Genomic DNA, 19166 nt, shown 5'->3' with positions numbered 1-19166 from the left:
TTACGTTTCACAGCTTCATCGTTGTTCTTTATTATTGTGCAATATTCCATTGTGTGGATATACCATAATTCGTTTATCCATTTGTCCGTTGATGGGCATCTAGGTTGTTTCCATCTTTTTGCTATTGTGAACAGTGCTGCAATGAACATGGGTGTGCATATATCTATTCATGTGACGGCTCTTATTTCTCTAGGATATATTCCAAGGAGCGGGATAGCTGGATCGTATGGTACTTCTATTTCTTGCTTTTTAAAGAAGCGCCAAATCGATTTCCAAAGTGGTTATACCACTTTACATTCCCACCAATAGTGTATAAGTGTTCCAGTCTCTCCACAACCTCTCTAGCATTTATTATTTTGTGTTTTCTGGATTAATGCTAGCCTTGTTGGGGTGAGGTGGTATCTCATTGTACTTTTGATCTGCATTCTCTAATGGCTAATGATCGTGAGCATTTCTTCATGTGTCTGTTAGCTGCCTGAATATCTTCTTTGGCGAAGTGCCTGTTCATATCCTTTGCCCATTTTTTATTGGGTTATCTGTCTTTTTGTTGTTGAGATTTTGCAGTATCTTATAGATTTTAGAGATTAGACGCTGATTGGATTTGTTGTAGCCAGAAATTTTTTCCCAGTCTGTAGACTGTCTTTTTACTCTTTTGGTGAAGTCTTTTGATGAGCATTATTGTTTGATTTTTAGGAGCTCCCGTTTATCTTGTGCTTGTGCGTTGTTACTTATGGTTCGTATTGTGTTTATGCCATGTATTAGGGCTCCTAGCATTGTCCCTATTTTTTCCTCCATGATCTTTATTGTTTTCGATTTTATATTTAAGTCTTTGATCCATTTTGAGTTAGTTTTTGTACATGTTGTAAGGTATGGGTCTTGTTTCAATTTTTTGCAGATGGATATCCAGTTATGCCCATACCATTTGTTACAGAGACTGTCTTTTCCCCAATTAATGAACTTTGGGCCTTTGTCAAATATTAGCTGCTCATAGGTGGATGTGCTTGTATCTGGATTCTCAACTCTGTTCCATTGGTCTATATATCTGTGGTTGTACCAGTACCAGGCTGTTCTGACTACCGTGGCGGTATAATGGGTCCTAAAATCAGGTAGTGTAAGGCCTCCCACTTTGTTGTTCTTCTTCAGTAATGCTTTATTCGGGGCCTCTTCCCTTTCCATAGAAGTTGGTGATTTGTTTCCCCATCTCCTTAAAAAATGCTGGTGGAATTTGGATCGGGATTGCATTGTATCTGTAGATTGCTTTGGTTAGAACTGACATTTTCACTATGTTGAGTCTACCTATCCATGAGCAAGGTATATTTTTCCACCTATGCAGGTCTCTTTTAGTTTCTTGCAGTAGTGTCTTGTAGCTTTCTCTGTATAGATCTTTTACGTCTCTGGTTAGATTTATTCCTAAGTATTTTATCTTCTTGGGGGCTATTGTAAATGGTATTGATTTGGTAATTTTGTCTTCAAGGTTCTCTTTGTTGGTGTAAAGGAATCTAACCGATTTCTGTATGTTTATCTTTTATCCTGAAACTTTGCTGAAATCTTCTATTAGTTCCAATAGTTTTCTTGTAGATTCTCTGGGGTTTTCTGTGTATAAGATCATATCATCTGCAAACAGAGATACTCTGACTTCTTCCCTACTAATCTGGATGCCCTTTATTGCTTTTTCTAGCCTAACTGCTCTGGCTAGGACCTCCAGCACAATGTTGAATAAGAGTGGTAATGGAGGGCATCCTTGTCTGGTTCCCATTCTCAAGGGGAATGCTTTCAAAATCTCTCCATTTAGGATGATGTTGGCTGTTGGCTTTGTATAGAAGCCCTGAACTAAACTGAGGAATTTCCCTTCTATTCCTATTTTATTGAGAGTTTTTATCATGAATCAGTGCTGGACTCTGTCAAATGCCTTTTCTGCATTGACGGATAAGATCACGTGGTTCTTGTCTTGTTTTATTTATGTGATGGATTACATTGATTGTTTCTCTAATGTTGAACCATCCCTGCATACCTGGCATAAATCCCACTTGGTCATGGTGAATTATTTTTTTGATATGTTGCTGAATTCTATTGGCTAGAATTTTGTTGAGGATTTTTACATCAATGTTCATGAGGGATAATGGTCTGTAGTTTTCTTTTTTTGTGGTGTCTTTAACTGGTTTGCGTATCAGGGTTATGCTGCCTTCGTAGAATGAATTTGGGAGTATTTCATCCTTTTCTATGCTCTGAAATACCTTTAGTAGAAGTGGTATTATCTCTTCTCTGAAAGTCTGGTAGAATTCTCCAGTGAAGCCATCCAGGCCAGGGCTTTTCCAGCATTTATACTTTAAAGGCTTACCAAGAAGATTCTGATTCGCAGCTACGTTTGGGAAACACTAACCTAGACAGCTTTCTCAGGTCCACTTCCTCAAATGTCTGGAACCCTGAAGAAGTCTGAGCAGAAAGAAGATGAGAAGATATCCTTTGGTAAGCTATCACTTTGGGATTCTCAGAATGCTCATAATTCCAAAGAGTCCAATGTGACAGAAATGCTAAGCAAGCATGCTTTAGGTAATTTAGCTTGTCCCTTCCTCTAAAAACCGTTGTACTTAACCTTGCACTTACCTTCTGTGCCTTAGCAGCCACTCAAACTAACTTTGCTATTAGGATAATGGCCTTTTTTTGTAATTGCTGCTGAAAGTTAGGGGCCCTGGTGGTGCAATGGTTAAGAGCTCAGCTGCTAAACAAAAGTCTCAAATCCACCAGCCACCCCTTGGAAACCCTCTGGGGCAGTTCCACTCTGTTCTATAGGGTCGCTATGAGTTGGAATCAACTCGATGGCAGTGGGTTTCAGCTGAAGATTAACTGTAAAGAATATGAGGATGGGAGGTTGTGAAAAACAAATGAAATGAGAAATATGTGTCTTTGGTGAAGAAACACAACCCTCCTGCACCATCAGCACTACAGCACATACTGTGTTTTTCCAGTGGACGTGCAGAGGTGGGCACTTGGTCATCAAACATGTACTGAGCACTCACTCAGTGAGGAGCTAGCAGATGCTGTGGGAGAGGGAAATATCAGAGCACAGAACCTCTGCCCTCCGGCAGCGTGTACACAGAGGCCTACAACGTCAGACGTGACGCAAGATGCAGAGTGGAGTAGGTATGAGGTAAAATCACAATGGTTACATTCTTTTACATCCCTTCAAATGTATTTCTTTTTACCTGATGAGCTTATTCCAGGACAGGTCAAGGACAGCATCGGTATGCGCTTCTGCTGAGGAACTCTGTAATAATTATCTTTAATTACTTTTTGTATTAAATTCCTCCAACACATAATTGATACTTTAAGAAAGAAACACCTTGTCTCCCAGTTAGTTTAGATACCCATGATATTCTTTACGGAGAAGAAACTATAGTAGTTCTTAACTTAAGTGGTATAATTCTACAAGTATCAGTTTTTCACTCCCCTTCCCCGAATAGAAACAGTTTAAAAAGCTATAGGAATTAACACATGGATACTTAGAATTTAAAATACTAAAAGTTAAACAGAAATTTTTAAAATTCTATTTCATTATTATTTTATCTTCTAAAGGTCTAACTGATTTTAGGTCAAGAAGAATGAACACAAAACACAACACTGGACAAAAAGAATTCATATTTAGGAACGTAAATGCTTGTCAAAAATTACTCTTCTTCAGTATTTAAAGAAAGCTTATGAAGAACAATGTAAACAAAGCCAGGGTTAACAAAGCTCTTCAGGATGCCCTTTTGGAATGTGGCAAGTTCACAACCAGCATATTGATGAGAATGGCTACTACGTATGAAGAAGGAACATGGCCTGAGAGTAATTTGTTTTGTGTAAGGAAGAATGACAGGCTAACGAAGATTTTCTGCAATCAGTAATTATTTCCTCTGAGATTAGCTTTATGAAACTAGAAAGTACAGTAACTTCGTAACTACCTGTCCTGTCCCACCAAGAATATCTGGTTGGAAAAATGTACGTTCTTGCTCCTCCTCCCCCCATTAACTTATGTCTACTTGTATTAAAGCTAAATATCTGTTAAGTAATTTACCTTTTTTCCTTTCTTTTTCTTCTTTTTTGATAGCTTACTTCCAAGTGTGAAGACTGGTTCTAAAGAGTCCACTATATCAAGGTCCCATACTTCAATAACGGGGGTCATGTTTCCCACAGCAATATAGTTTCCTACAGGAGGAGGTGATGCATTTATGATTAAAACAAACAAAAACCAACAAAAGAAAGGCATAAACGACTTCTAATCATATACATTACACTGTAGAATAGACAAGTAACAGTTAGAGCAGAGCTTCTCAAATTTTCATATACATATTAATCATCTGAATGTTGTTAAAATGCAGATTCTAATGCAACAGTTAAGCGCTGGCAGCTAAGAGAAAGGTCAGCAGTTCGAGCCCACCAGTGGTTCTGTGGGAGAAAAGGCCTGACAATCTGTTCTCCTAAAGATTACAGTCTAGAAAACTTATAGGGCAGTTCTTTTCTGTCACACTGGGTCACTATGAATGAGTTGGAATTGACCTGATGGCACCCAACAACAACCAGTTCCCGGATGATGTCAATGTTATGCTGCTGTTCCCTGGACCACAATTCGAGTAGCCAGTCTCTTGGTCCCAATGTGCTTAGTCCTATTACGAGAATAAAACCCATCTTTCCTCCTTCATGGGGCCATTGTGAAGATGAGGATCAAATTAAGACAATAAATAAACATGCTCCGCAAACAAGATGTAAATGTTAGTATCATCAGTGTTTACCTTTATAAGGAGGAAGTACTGACAAGGGCAACTAACAGTGCACAGATGTGGTTAATAAGACTAACTTGAGAACATAATTACTTAATTTGTCCCAAACCTGTTACGTGGCAAGCCTTTTCATTTTGATTTTACCTGAAGTTTTTGAGAAGAGTTAGGCCACTAAACTCTAGCTGGTAATGTCAGACACATCATGCCATTTTATACTGGTTTTTTTTATGAGACCTTCACCCAAGTTCTGCAGCCAACATGCTTTCAGGCCCCATCCTCCAGCTTACAGTGGAGCAGCTATCCCCTTAGCCTACCCAAAGACTGGAGATACAGAGGCCCAAAACAATAAGTGATTGTGTTTTAAGAACTATATAACTTCATAAAATGTAGAAAAAGTAACTTCTTAAAATATCAGCAACAATTCTGAAAACATTCAGACAGAACATAACTCGTGTGACTTGGAAAGACACAATTGTAAATTCGCCAATTACCAGTAGAATCATCTGGGCTAGGATCAAAATTCAGCCATTCCACGCTCAGAGGATATGCAGACAAGAGTATATCATGGTGTACATAAAAAGAGTCTTCTTCTTGATTATAAACTGAAAAGATTAGGAAAAGAGACATAATTGTTGCAGAATAAGAGTTATTAGAAATCACATCCCACTCAAAAGAACAGACTCTCCCTATTAAACCGATGGGAGCCACAATGCTTAAAGAGAGACCCACGTGATGACATTAAAAAGAGATGCCAAACTCTTTACTACTAGGCAAAACTTTTGCATGTAAAATATATCCCACCATCTGGCATGCCCCTGAGGGGTACGTGAACATTGGCAGAGAAGCAGTAGCTGTCTGAATACTCCATCCACATGTTCCCCAGTTAAGTGGTTCTGTCTTGTGGTTCACCTATTACAGAAAACAAACTCTCAGAAGGAGTATTTCAGTATTATTTTATCCTTTAGAGGTCTAACTGATTATAAGTCAAAAAGAACAAACAAAAAAACAGCACTGGATAAAAATAATTCATATTTAGACATCTAAATGCTTGTCAAAAACTACTCTTCTTTAATATTAAAAAAAAAAAGGCTTATAAAGACTAACAATGTAAACAAAGCTCTTGAAGACACCCTTTTGGAATACGGCAACTAAAAGAATTAGCTCCTTTTTATCATTAACAGTTCTAACATTAAGGACCAAAAATGCTGCTAAAAATTGATGGCTAATCAGAGATGCAAATCAAAACCACAATGAGATACCATTTCACTTTCACTAGGATGGCTAAGATTAAAAAAAAAAAAAACCCACAGAAAATAACAAATGTTGGTGAGAATGTGGGGAAACTGGAACCCTTATCCATTGATGGTGGGAATGCAAAATGGTACAGCCATTGTAAGAAAACAATGTGGCGGTTCCTAAAAAAACTAAACATAGAACTACCATGTGACCTAGCAATTCCACTCCTAGTTAAATACCCAAAAGATCTGAAAGCAGAGACTCAAAAAGAGACTTGTACACCAATGTTCATTGCAGCACTATTCACAATAGCCAAAAGGTGGAAACCTAAATGCCCATCAACATATGAACAGACAAACAAAATGTGGTACGTATATACAATGGAATACTACTCAGCCAGTAGGAGAAATGAAGTCTTCATACATGCTACAGTATGGATGGAGCTTGAAGGCATTATGCTGAGTGAAACAAGCCAATCACAAAGGACAAATATTATAGGAACTCACTTATATAAAAAGACAAGAAACGGTAAATGTATAAAGACCAAAGTTTATTAGTGGTTACCAGGGGTGGGAGGCGGAGCCCCGGTGGTATAGTAATTGAGAGCTACGGCTGCTAACCAAAAAGTCAGCAATTCGAATCCACCACCTGCTCCTTGGAAACCGTATGGGGCAGTTCTACTCTGTCCTATAGGGTTGCTATGGGTCAGAACTGACTCAACAGCAATGAGTGGGAGGGGAAAAGGAGGGTTGACGGTGATGGAAAAATCGCGTTGATTAAGGGCAGGGTTGCACAGCCAATTATTGTAATTGCTGTCAGTAAGTTGTACACCTGTAAAAAGTAGATGTACACCTACTCTTCACTACCTCGTTATACGACATTTTGCACTTACAATAGTTAAAAATCTACTATCTGACAATTTGTGCATTAAGACATCTGTCTGGCAGTAATGAATGCCGAGGTGCGAAGTGAGAGTAACACTGGCTGTGATTATTAAGGTTATGCGTCAGCTTGGCTGGGCCATGATTCTCAGTGGTTTGGCAGTTATGTAATGATGTAGTCATTATCCATTTTGTGATGTAAGTGATCATCCTCTATTTTCTCACAACAACCTGGTCTTTGGAACTTAACTATGTCCATAAGTGAGGAGTGGGATTATTTACAACAATGACCCCCCCCAAAAAAGAGTAACTGCTGAGGCTGCATATGTATACCCAAACACCTCATGGGATGTGGTTCCTTGGTTTGGAGGTTTAGGGTCATGGTTTCCTGGGACATCCCAGTTAACTGGCCTAATAACGTGTTTAGTGCTTCTGTTCTACCTCCTAGTTCCCTGTGTAGTGCCTGAGGTCACAGAAATTTACAAGCAGCCATCCAAGGCACAATAATTACTCTCTATTCACCTGGAGTAACAGAGGAAGAAGGAGAGTCAGGAATAGGAGCATATGGAATGTGTGGCTTATTGCCTCCATGAACAACTACCTCCTTTGCCATGAGACCAGAAGAACTGGATGGTACCTGGCTACCATTACTGAACATTTTGATCAAAGATTTCCTAGAAAAATCCTGCTCAAAAGGGGAAAAAGCAGAATAGAATTTCTAATTCTCATGGACTCCAGACTTTCTGGAGCCATGGAGGCTGGATGAACCCCTGAAACTACTGCCCTGAGATAATCTTTAAACCATAAACCAAAAATAGCCTTTGAAGTCTTCTTAAAACCAAACAAGGGTTTAGCTTAGCTAGTAAAAAAGGTCTGCCTTGAGCATTATGCTCTTTTAAGAACTACCTGTATGGGATCAAACTGACAACAGCAACTCAAAAGATTAGATAGGAACCTTGGGGGCAGTAAGTTAATAAGGGAAGAACAACTAAGAAAAGGAGGTGAGAATGGTTGCACAACTCAAAGACTGTAATCAATGTCACTAAACTGTCCATACAGAAACTGCTGAACTACTGTATGATTTGCTGTGTATATTCTCAACAACAACAAAATAAATAATATTTAGGAAAAAAGGATATATGGCTAAAAAGTCTTTTAAAAATTATACAGTGAAACTGAGCCCCAAAATTTGGGACTCCCCCCCCCTTTACCATATGATTTTATTAAGAAAGAAGCTAATAATAAGATAAGCTAAGGATTTTTGTTTTTTTAAACTCCTCAGATCTGTGCTTCAGGGACAGATCCTAGGATCAGCAGATTTCGTGTAACAGTCTACGAATCACTGTACAGTGGGAAAGCATGTGCAGAATGATTAGCTTGTGGTCCTGGAAGAACCTCAACCACGTTCAATGTATTCAGCTTACATGTTACGTAAAAATGGTGACGGTGCTTTAAAACATAAACTTCTTTTTACCCATGTCAGATCAGCTTTCAGGTCAGCTTTAGAATGCAATTTTGAAATTACTCTTGAATAGAGATATGCTAGATAATTTGCTGATCCTCTCCAAATCTAAATAATAAGGTATAGGTACGATAACCTAGCTTAAAAGGAAGTAGAAATATAATTGCTTTACTTGAATTTCTTTCTAAATTTCTCTATGATCCTCACTGAATTCAAGGAATGACTATAACAGGTTCTCAGATGAGAATGTAAGAAAATTAATGATGACAAAAACACTGATAGGGTTTCAATTTTTTGAAATTAGAATTGGCTTTGAAAAAAAAATTCACCAACATGGTTTTCATTTGAAATATGTAAAAAGTTCAAAGATATCGAGAGAGAGAATAACTTCACATTGAATTAACTGTTATTTAAAGCCTTTCTGAGAAAGATTTTATAAACAGATCACAACGGGTCATGGGATAAAAATGGCCGAACGTTTAGGTTTCCCACAAGCAGCCTTAAAGATTCTGAAGTTACAGAAATCCACACTAATAAATGGAACCAACAACAAGAACCATCTAGAAGATGCCAATAAACATCAAACAACACAGTTTTAACTTCCAAAGGGTGCAACTGTGTTTCCCATGACAAAATGCCTTATCAGCCTACTAATCTCTTTAAGCTTCAACATTTCAAGACAGGTGACTAGGAGATTTCCGGGAGAGGAGAGCATCTGGGAAAGAAAGACCTGCCTGAGGTAAATGCACAGAGGAAGGGGCAAGAGAAAGAAGAGGGAAAATTTGGAAGCAGAGCATTCCGGGCATCTTGAAGGCTATTTTTAGGTATGAAAAATAAGATAATAGATTTTATACAGCAATACCAAAATGAGGCAAGTCATTCAATTAAAGTTTGCTGGATTAATAAATATCAACATGATAAAATATCTGATTTGAAAATGCAAATCAATGGTGACTTCAGATTACTGACAAGCACCCACATCTGGCTCTCATGTAATCACTCGCTGGAGTGGGAAAAGGATCAAGATGTTTTAGTCCAAAGGAAAAATGTGGAGCCTCTCTGTTGAATTATTATGAACACAAAACATTCTGCAAAGGGGGAAATATTTGAAACAACTCCAAAAAAGGATAAAAATCTGTCTATTCAGTATAATCTTAACTACATTAAAAATAACAGACAAACAAGAAAACTGGGAGTAAAACGCCAGGGTGGCAAGTTACTACCTCAAGGTAATGGGATTTTAACCTTTTCTTCAATTTTTACATATGATTTTACTCCCAGGTTTTCTATAGTGGGGGGGGGGGGAGGGAGTAGTGAAAAACTGCCACAAATGTTTAAATAAAAGATTAACAATCTCTATTAGAACTCCCGTGGCACCCTGGAGGCGCAACGGTTAAGTGCTTGGCTGTTAACCGAAAGGTTGGCGATTCAAACCCACCAGCAGCCCCAAGGAAAAAGACCTGGTGAACTGCTCCCATAAAGATTACAGCCTAGAAAACATTACAGGGCAGTTCTACTCTATCCTATAGGGTCACTATGAGTCGGAATCAACTCGATAGCACACAACAGCATTAGTACTCCCAGGTTACCTATTTCCATTAAAAAAGTCAGGTACCAAAGTGACACATCAGACTACATGCCCAGGCACATTAACCAGAAATCTGTAGGCTATGTAGGATTCAACCAGGTAGCCAACTTAAATAAGATTCAGCAGGATCTGACACCTATATGACCTCACAACAGTAACTATTATGGTTTTTTTAATATCACTTAAATAGAGAACCTTTTAGTAGATGATATATTTTACTTACCATGCACCTCTAAATTGCACTGGTCCTGTTCAGCTCTACCGCAAACTATGAGATTATCATTGGGCTTAATCAAGAAATCCTCACGTTCATATTGTTCCTAAGTGCAAAGAAAAAAAGTCATTGGCTAGAAGCAGGGATCTCATAAGGTAACCACTAATAACCTTTGGTCTCTATGCACCTGCCTGTTCTAGATATTTCACATTAGTAAGATCATACAATATTTGTCCTTCTGTGTCTGACTTCCTTCACTCAGTATAAAGTTTTCAAGATTCATCCATGTTGTAGCATGTACCTAAACTTATTTCTCTTTATGGCCGAGTAATATTCTATTGCACGTATATAGTACATTTTGTTTACCCATTTGTCTGCTGATGGACACTTGGGTTTCTTCCACTTTTTGGCTGTTGTGAATAATGCTGCAATGAACATTGGTGTACAGGTTTCTGTTTGAGTTCCTGCTTTCAAGTCTTTCTGGTGTACACCTGGGAGTGGAACTGCTGGGTCATATTCTACGTTTAACTTTTTGAGAAACTGTAGGTTTTTCAAGCACTTAACAGCACGATTAGAAAAGCCATGTAAATATTTACCGTATCTTTCAGCGTAACATAAGGGTCCTGATCATTACTCCCATAGACTGTAAGACCCAAAAGAGATTCACCAAGAGTCTCAGCATCTATAAGAATGCATAAGCTGAAATGAATAAAACAGTCATTTTGACAAAAGTATTTTTTCTAAGACATTTCATCTTTAGACTTAGATCCAACCATCTACTTTAAAACTATCTTGGCATCAACCAAAGCTGGGAAAGGAAACAGTTGGTGAAAATAAACAAGAGTGTACGGCTGATATTCTTGGCATTCACAACTCTTCCAATAAAAGAATTAAACTGTAAAATCCCCTTTTAGAAAACATTAGAACTCTGCTCTGAATCCCTCGCTTGCTCTTTTTGATCATTATTCAAAAGTGCTAGAGAGAGGTGGCCTTGAGCACCTGGAAATAAAATTACCCTAAAACATGGAAATCAACACAGCAGGATAAGGCTTGCCTGGTCACATAAAACTGAGAAATGATGACTTTCATAAACAGGTTTCTGTACTGCAAGATTTCTCAGAACTGCTGATATGCTAATGTGCCTTATGAATCTAAACTTATGCCTTTTTCCCTAAAGTTATCTGAATATGGAATTCCTGTTTTTATGGCATGTCGGCTAGAGTAACAGAGTAGACCCCAGGTAACATAAAGTTCAAGAAAAGGAAGATATACTTGTTAGGGGACGTTATTTGAAGGATGCAAGACTGATGGGTCTTTAAGACCTGAGAGGGAACGGAGAGGGAGTTTCTCCTGCCTGAGAAAGACAGTGCTGATAACCTGCACAGGGAGGAGAGCATGAAGGAGCTGTTCTGAAAGCCACCTCTCCAGGTGAGGTGAGCTCTTCCTCCCTCTGTATTCCCATGGCACTCTGCAGGGTGCTGGCAAGGCCCTCTGCTGGACTGCATCTAGTAAAGCACACTGAAAAGAACGGCTTTAGGGCTAGAGAGTGTTCCAACCGCAGCTCCACCTTTCACCACCTGTGTGGTACTGGCAAAGTTATTTCATCTTGCTGAGCCTCAGTTTTCTCTCCTATAAAATGGAGGTAATAGTTCCTCTCTCAGTATTGCAGACAAAGGAAAGTGAGTGGTTAAGACCTTAGCTGCCAATCAAAAGGTCGACAGTTCGAATCCACCAGGTGCTCCTTGGAAACCCTGTGGGGCAGTTCTACTCTGTCCTATAGGGTTGCTATGAGTCAGAATCCACTGGATGGCAATGGGTTTAGTTTTTTTGGTTTAATAGTACATAGGATGATGGCCAGAGGAATAAGGGATAAAGAGAAATGAACATCTAGATGGAAAAATCGATAAATGGCAAAATAAAATTAGATACAGGGACACCAGTGATATAAAGAGGGAAATTAGGGGTACTGATTCTAGAAGAAAGATCAGTTTTATGAAGACGATGCAAAACATTCAACTTCCTCTGATGCTACACCTCTTTCCTGTTTCCTCCTCTTCACTCCCAGGGTCCTAATCCAGGTCCTCATTGCTTCTGGCCTGATTTAGTTTAAGTCTCCTTCTCCTCCAGGGATTCACCCTATCTCCCAATCCATTCTGCACGGCTGCCAGAGTTAATGCTCTAACATTCACATGAGATTAACATGTGCACTGTGCTCAAAGACCTTTAATGATTTTCTCCTGCACAGGGAACAGAGACTCCTAAGCCTGGCATTCAAAGCTGGGCCCCAACAAGCCTTTCCAGACTTTTCTCCAACTCCTCATCCATCTTCCAGATACATCACCCACACATATCAACTTACCAGGCATTCTTCCCACTTCAGGTCTTTATTCAAGCTATTTCCTGTTCCCTCACACACATTAGGTCAAGCTCAACATCACTTTGGCCCTTAAGGCTTTCCACAGTTTTACCCCATTCTACTAAATTTTCTTCTTATTTGGATCAGTGCTTTCTCCACAATGTTATCTATAATGCTCAAACAGGCACCATTTGAGGCACCCAGGCCAAGTTTGCTAATTTCTACACTGACCATCTTTGATCAATCTATTTCATTCCACCCAGAACCTACTTCCTCCTTTGTCCCTGCCCATCTACTATTTATTCATCTTCTCATGGCCACCACAGGTCACATCTCCTGACCTATTCTTCAAACAGTGCCAACAACACTGACACTGACTCATCCCACAGTGCTTACCACCAACATACATGTCTGATTTTTTAAAAAAAAAAACTTTGTGTTATGGAAATTTTCAAATACGCACAAAAATAAAGAGGGTATAATGAGCCTCCTATCACCTAGCCTTGACAGTTAACATTTTCTCAATTTTGTTTTTTTGTACCCCCCTCCTCCTTTGGGGTTTTGAAAAGCAAATCCTAGATAGCATGCTGTTTTACTCATAAGCACTCAGTATGCACCTCTAGCAGATAAGGACATTTTTTTGTGCCTGATTAAAATTGCAATAGGAAACCCCTGAAACTATTGCCCTGAGATCATCTTTAAACCTTAAACCAAAAATATCCCCTGAAATTTTCTTTAAACTAAACAAGAATTTAGTTCAACTAGTAAAGAATGTCTACCTTGAACACTGTGCTCTTTTAAGAACCATCTATATGGGATCAAATTGACAAAAGGCAACTCGAAAGATTAGATATGAAACTTTAGGGGGCAGTGAGTTTATGTTAATGGGGGAGGAACAACTTGGAAAAGGAGGGTGAGAATGGCTGCACAACTTGAACAATGTAATCAATGTCACTGAATTCTACATGTAGGAACTGTTGAATTGGTGTGTGTTCTGCTGTGTATATTCTCAACAACAAAAAATAAAACTAAAAAAATTGCTGTACGACTTTTTTACACAGTGTTTTCAATTTTGTCTCCCCAACAAAATCTAGCACAAGAATAGACATTTAATAAAACGTGTAATTTTTAAACTGGGTTATTGATTTCACCCACAAATCTGGGCTCTTATGAAAATAATGTAGGTAAAGCATCCTCTCAGAGTCTCTCCACAGCCTCACTTAGCATAAAGCTCTGTACACAGTATCGTATTCCCTATCCACCCACCTAGTGGAGAATTAAACTGAGGAACTTAAGACCCTATGGGAAAACAGAATCAGACTTAAAAAAGCCCAAAATATCAAAATAAAGGATCCATTAAGTAAACACAGTATCATCTTTTGTATTTTAAATATCCTGTTATACAATGAATATCGTCCTTGTATTTACCATCACTTGCTCACTAGAGATCCTTCAAGATCTCTTTCCCTTGCAGTCAATGAGATAGTTGTGATTTTGCTTTGTTGCCGATAACACATGTATATTTTTCATATGTTAAATCCTCTATGTTTTTCAGCAACTTGAAGTTGCTGATTCTAGCTTTCAGAGACCACCAGGTCTCAGAGAGGCAGAATAACTGGAACAAACTTTATTTAGCCTGTTCAGCATGCAAAAACCGATTGCCTATTTCTCAAACCCCAACATCTGGGGTGAGCATCACGCACACCAGAAGACAGCAAAGTGAACTCTTCCCACTCAGTCAGCCCCTCTTATGTTTATCTCCTGTCCCTAAAAGAGCAAGGCAGTTCTGTTTATGTCTTCTCAGCTCACTGTATCTCCTCCAAGGCTTTCTGCACTAACCTCTACACCTTCTTTATCTCCCTTTTCTCTTCCCACCAATGGTTCTCTCTTTTTCTATTTATCCCCAACAACAGTGTCTCAAAATGTATGTATTGCAAAATAAAAATAATTGTGGTTGAGGAAAAGAAATAAACCCAAGTATACTATAACTACATACGAGAACAACTCACAAATTGGTTAGAGATTATCATACATGCAATAAAATACGCAATACTCTTTTTTTTTTAGTCTTAGGTTAGTGGACTAGTTTTCATTTCTAAACTAGTTTAGGAAACATGCCCTCTGCCCAAGGTTTGTAGCAGATTATGTGACTGATGTAAGGGACAACAGAATCTCAGAGTAAAGCTTTGAACACCACCAGCATGATCTAATGCACTGACTGTGTGATTAAAAACCAGTAGAAATGAATGAATTCTGACCTGGGTCGCCATCGTCGTCGTATTTGTCTAAGTCGTACTCCGCCAGCTCATCATCATCCAGCGTCCTGTTGTCCTCTGGGTCACCATCATCCAGGGGCTCCCTGGGCCGTGCCTGGGTGCGTGCACTCTGCATGCCGACTTCTGAAGGATCACCTGTCTCCTCTTCATCACTGCCACCTTCTTCTCTATGGGAATAAAAAAATAATAATAATTAAAAAAAAAAAAAAAATTCACTCAATAACAAGACCACCTTGTCATCATTATTTAAGATATACATTTGATCTGGAACTATACTAAGACATCAATATCCCCAAACTTACTGTAATTTTTCCTTTGCTTCAGTGATGAGACGTTTTACTTCTTCTTTACTTAGCTCTACCTATAAGAGATCAAACACTTCATGAGATTACAATATACAGTGAAAACTGTGAAAGCCAGAACCTGTGTAAGGCAGAAACCTGTCAGAGAAGGAAAACTCAAATATTTCCCAAGAAAAGGAACAAAGAAAATTTGTAAGAATGTCAAAGGCAGAAAACCTAGGAGACCCAGAAAAACAAGGCAGTCCTGGCGAGTTCCAGCTCTCACAGGTTTCACTGTATTTAAGAAAATCATTAAGTCTTTGAATTTACAAGAAGTCTGCAAACGATGTCAAATATAACTTCACAGACATAAGAATCAAATATCAATAGAAGCCCTAATTTTAAGATAAATGGAGTGGGTCACATTTCACAGGTCCTTCCAATTAAGATCCCTTCCCACCTGAAACTCTTTAAGATCAACATCCTCCCCCATGCTCATTCTACTCTACCTCTCTCTAGTCTTTTTTAAAAATACTGGCTTCCCTGAAAGCTCATCTGGCTTTCTTCCAACCAGTGTGACTCCTTCATGGCCACCTCTCCCCATCCTCCCTGTGGGCATTCCTAAACAAACCACCCTTGCCTTTGTCCTCTGCTTTTTCCTATTATCACTGCTAAGTACTCATTGATCAGGCACTCACTCTCATGCAAAGCTCATTCATTCTCAAGACTAAAACTACCACCTCTGAACTGAATGCTACAAAATTTCCCCTCCAGTCCGACATTCCAGGTCCATTTCTCCAACTGCCTGTAAGACTCCTCACTTGGGCATTCTGTTATCCTAATATTAACAACCTCAAAATTGAAGTCACACTCTTTCTACCCTCTCCTAATCAATGTTCCAGTTCCTTTAAAAAATATCCCTATCATTATTAAACTGTAAGCTTCTGGATGACAGAAATTTACTTGTCACTGTACACCTAAGCATACAGGTCAGTATATCAGGCCCATGGTAGTGAAACTTAATGATTAACAATAAACAAACCAACCAATCACCCAGTTTCTACAAAATGCCTGTTGTTAGTTGCCCTCTATTCCATTCTGACTCATGGCGACCCCATGTGTGCAGAGCAGAACTGCTCCACAGGGTTTTAAATGTTTTGCTCTTTTGGAAGCAGATCGCCAGGCCTGTCTCCCCAAGGTGCCTCTGGGTGGGGTCGAACTGCCAACCTTTCAGCTAGTAGTTGAGTGCTTAACTATTTGTGCCACCTAGGGACTCCTAAGATGCCTCTCCGAAAAAAAAAAAAAAAAACCCAAACCTGTTGCCATCGAGTCAATTCCAACTCATAGCAACCCTATAGGGCAGAGTAGAATTGCCCCATAGGGTTTTCGAGGAGCAGCTGGCGAATTCAAACTGCTGACCTTTTAGCTAGCAGCCTTAGCTCTCAACCACTGAGCCACCAGGGCTCCAAGATGCCTCTAAACCTGCTGCTGCTTAGTCGATTCCAACTCATACCAATCCTATCAGACAGAGTAGAACTGCCCCACGGGGTTTCCAAGGAGTGGCTGGTAGATTTGAACTGCTGACCTGTTGGTTAGCAGCCAAATGCCTAACCACTTGTGCCACCAGAGCCCCAAGATGCTTCTAGTAATATGGAATTCTTTTTGAGGGATGACGTTCCATGGTTGGACAGCTCCAGAAATTAAAGGTTATTTCTTGAGTTTAATTAAAAGGTACTTATTTTTTTAATTTCTTTTATTAGTCTGTAGTTTTCCTCTCTGGGGTTTCAGAATAAGTCCAATATCTTCTTCCTATAAACTCTTCAAGCAGTGGTTCCCAAACTTGTCTGCAAATTAGAATCATCCAGGGATCTTTTAAAAATTTGAGGCTATGCCCCAAACCAATTAAATCACAATTATTTGGGGGGGGTGGGATGCAGGCATCAGTATACTGACACGCCCAAGTGGTTCCAATATGCAGACATGTTTGGGAATCACTGTCTTTAAATATTTGAAAGGCTGTATGTCCCACAACTGTTACCTCCTTTAACAACCTTTAATATGGTTCCCATCTGTCCCTACACTACAAATACGCATTGACTGCCTACCTGTGAGTCAAACACTGGAGAAACAGTGGTGAATAAGACTGCATCCTGGTGGAAGTTACACCTATTGGGGCCATTCAATCTTTCATTCCTGTCAACCCGTGTCCAAGTCAGTCACATTCCTATCACCTTCCCTATCTTTGTCATCATTAGCCCAGTCAATTACACTCAAGTCTACCCTTTACCTCTACTTTACTTCTTCCATAGCACTTACTCGCTATGAGTCGGAATCGACTTGACGGCAACAGGTTTTTTTTTTTTAAATAGCACTTATTACCACTGACATATAATACATGCACATGTCAAGTCACTTTTTCTCTTCTGTTCATGTTACATCCCAAACCTTGAACAATGCCTGGCCTGTAAAAAGCACTTAAATGTCTATTTAATGAATAACTAATCGTAACCTCTTTGACTCAGTCACAAACTCCTGCAGATTTTTCCTTCCTGTGTCACATTTAGCTCCCATCCCCACTGCCACCATCAACATTTCACTCGAATTATTGCAAAAAATTCCTAATTCAACTTCCAGCCTCAGGAAATTGTAGCCACCGCACCAGTCTTTCTACACTACAGTTTTCATCCTGTTTACTCCTCTGAAACACCCAGCAGAATGGAAAATGAGTTTTCACATATGTGCTCCTTCTTCCCTTGGAGTCTGAAAATGCACTGGAGTAGGAGTGGAGAAGCTGTGGTGTTGTCAAGAAGGCTTTTGGGAGATTTCCCACCCCAAGCAACACTCTGCCCCAGACCGTGAGGTCCACGTGTGTGTGAACTGGGGGCTGGACGGGGGGGAGGGGACTGTGAGGAGGCGCGGCCCGGACTCCCCAGGCCCAAGAGACCCAGACCCTCGGAGCCGCAGCGCCTGTCACGACGATCAGGCCCAAACCCACCTGATTGCGGCCAGCCCCATCAGCGCCCCGTGTGAGGGGTTCCCCAGGCGAGATGACCCAGGATTCCGCAAAGAGGTCGTTCCTCTCACCTCGGAACAACAAAGCCTCACCTTGTCTGGGGTCTCTTTGGCCACGCCGCAGCGGACCCAGGACACGCACGTCACCTGGCGGCTACGATTCATGGTTCTCGGCTCAAGAACCCCTCACGCGAAAAACCCAGTCGCTACAGGACTGAGACCTCAGCCAAAGCTAGGTCGGCAAGGTCCAGGTCCCGCGCGGAGCTTCCTTTTGGGCAGAGCGCAGGCACGAACCTTCTCGCCGCAGCATCGGCGCCCGCTTCTGACGTCATTCGGACGCGCCGAATGGGATAGGGGCGGGGAGAAGGTTGCACGCGGGGGCAGCTGGGTAAGATCCTTGTGGGGTCGATTGTACTATGTAGAGTGGTAGGGAATGACTTTTCAGGACTATCCTGCTTGTGCCGGAGTCTGCGAGCTTCGTGGAGGCAAAGAAAATATTTGGAACTGGGTTCAGTCATAGGAAGAGTTCTCCCAATCTATTTCATCTGCAGTGCCATAGATTTAAAGCTGACAGAGAGTGGCGCGTGTGTGTATTTTAAATCCGGAGTAAAAATTTTCTTCATGATGAATTAGTCATTTCAAAGAGATACTTCCGCCGCTACACCTCCTTACATTCTTGGTAGCATACACAAAGTACTTATAATGTGGTAGGCATTGCTTTGATTGCCTTATGTTTACTTGGGAGCCCTGGTGGCGCAGTGGTTGAGAGCTACGGCTACTAAACCAAAAAGTGAGCAGTTTAAATGCAGTTCACATCCACCAGCCGCTCCTTGGAAACCCTGTGGGGCAGTTCTAGTCTGTCCTTTAGGGGCGCTATAAATCGGAATCCACTCCATGGCAACGGGTATGTTAACTTGATTACATCTTAACCCTGTGTGGTAGCTCTTATTCCCATTTTACAGATGGATAAACAATAGTTATCGTTCTCAAAGCCACACAGCTAGTACGTGGTGTAGCTACAATCTGAATCCAGGCAGTGTGACTCCAGATCCGCGGCTAGTATCTGTTATATCGTCTTTCTCAGCTAAGGTCATGTCTGCTGT

The 19166-nt window shown here is 40.2% G+C and overlaps 1 protein-coding gene across 3 annotated transcripts in view; it reads right to left on the bottom strand.

Annotated features, from left to right (window-relative positions):
* The window catches only part of PWP1 (PWP1 homolog, endonuclein), a 38441-nt gene extending 20060 nt beyond the window's left edge, over positions 1-18381 (bottom strand). For all 3 annotated transcript variants that reach the window (XM_023729016.1, XM_004373797.3, XM_023729017.1), the window contains exons 1-8: positions 18157-18381; positions 15073-15131; positions 14753-14937; positions 10735-10820; positions 10148-10244; positions 5249-5359; positions 4055-4185; positions 3204-3265 (exon numbers count right to left, since the gene is read on the bottom strand). In XM_023729016.1, coding sequence (XP_023584784.1) covers positions 3204-3265; positions 4055-4185; positions 5249-5359; positions 10148-10244; positions 10735-10820; positions 14753-14937; positions 15073-15131; positions 18157-18228 — 803 coding nt within the window. In that variant the 5' untranslated portion in view covers positions 18229-18381. The remainder of the gene's footprint in view (positions 1-3203; positions 3266-4054; positions 4186-5248; positions 5360-10147; positions 10245-10734; positions 10821-14752; positions 14938-15072; positions 15132-18156) is intronic.
* Between the last annotated feature and the right edge of the window lie 785 nt (positions 18382-19166).

The sequence above is a fragment of the Trichechus manatus genome, unplaced genomic scaffold (genome assembly GCF_000243295.1).
Source record: "Trichechus manatus latirostris isolate Lorelei unplaced genomic scaffold, TriManLat1.0 scaffold00027, whole genome shotgun sequence".
In the NCBI taxonomy this organism is placed as follows: domain Eukaryota; kingdom Metazoa; phylum Chordata; class Mammalia; order Sirenia; family Trichechidae; genus Trichechus; species Trichechus manatus.
This window is presented reverse-complemented; position numbering and strand designations above follow the sequence as displayed.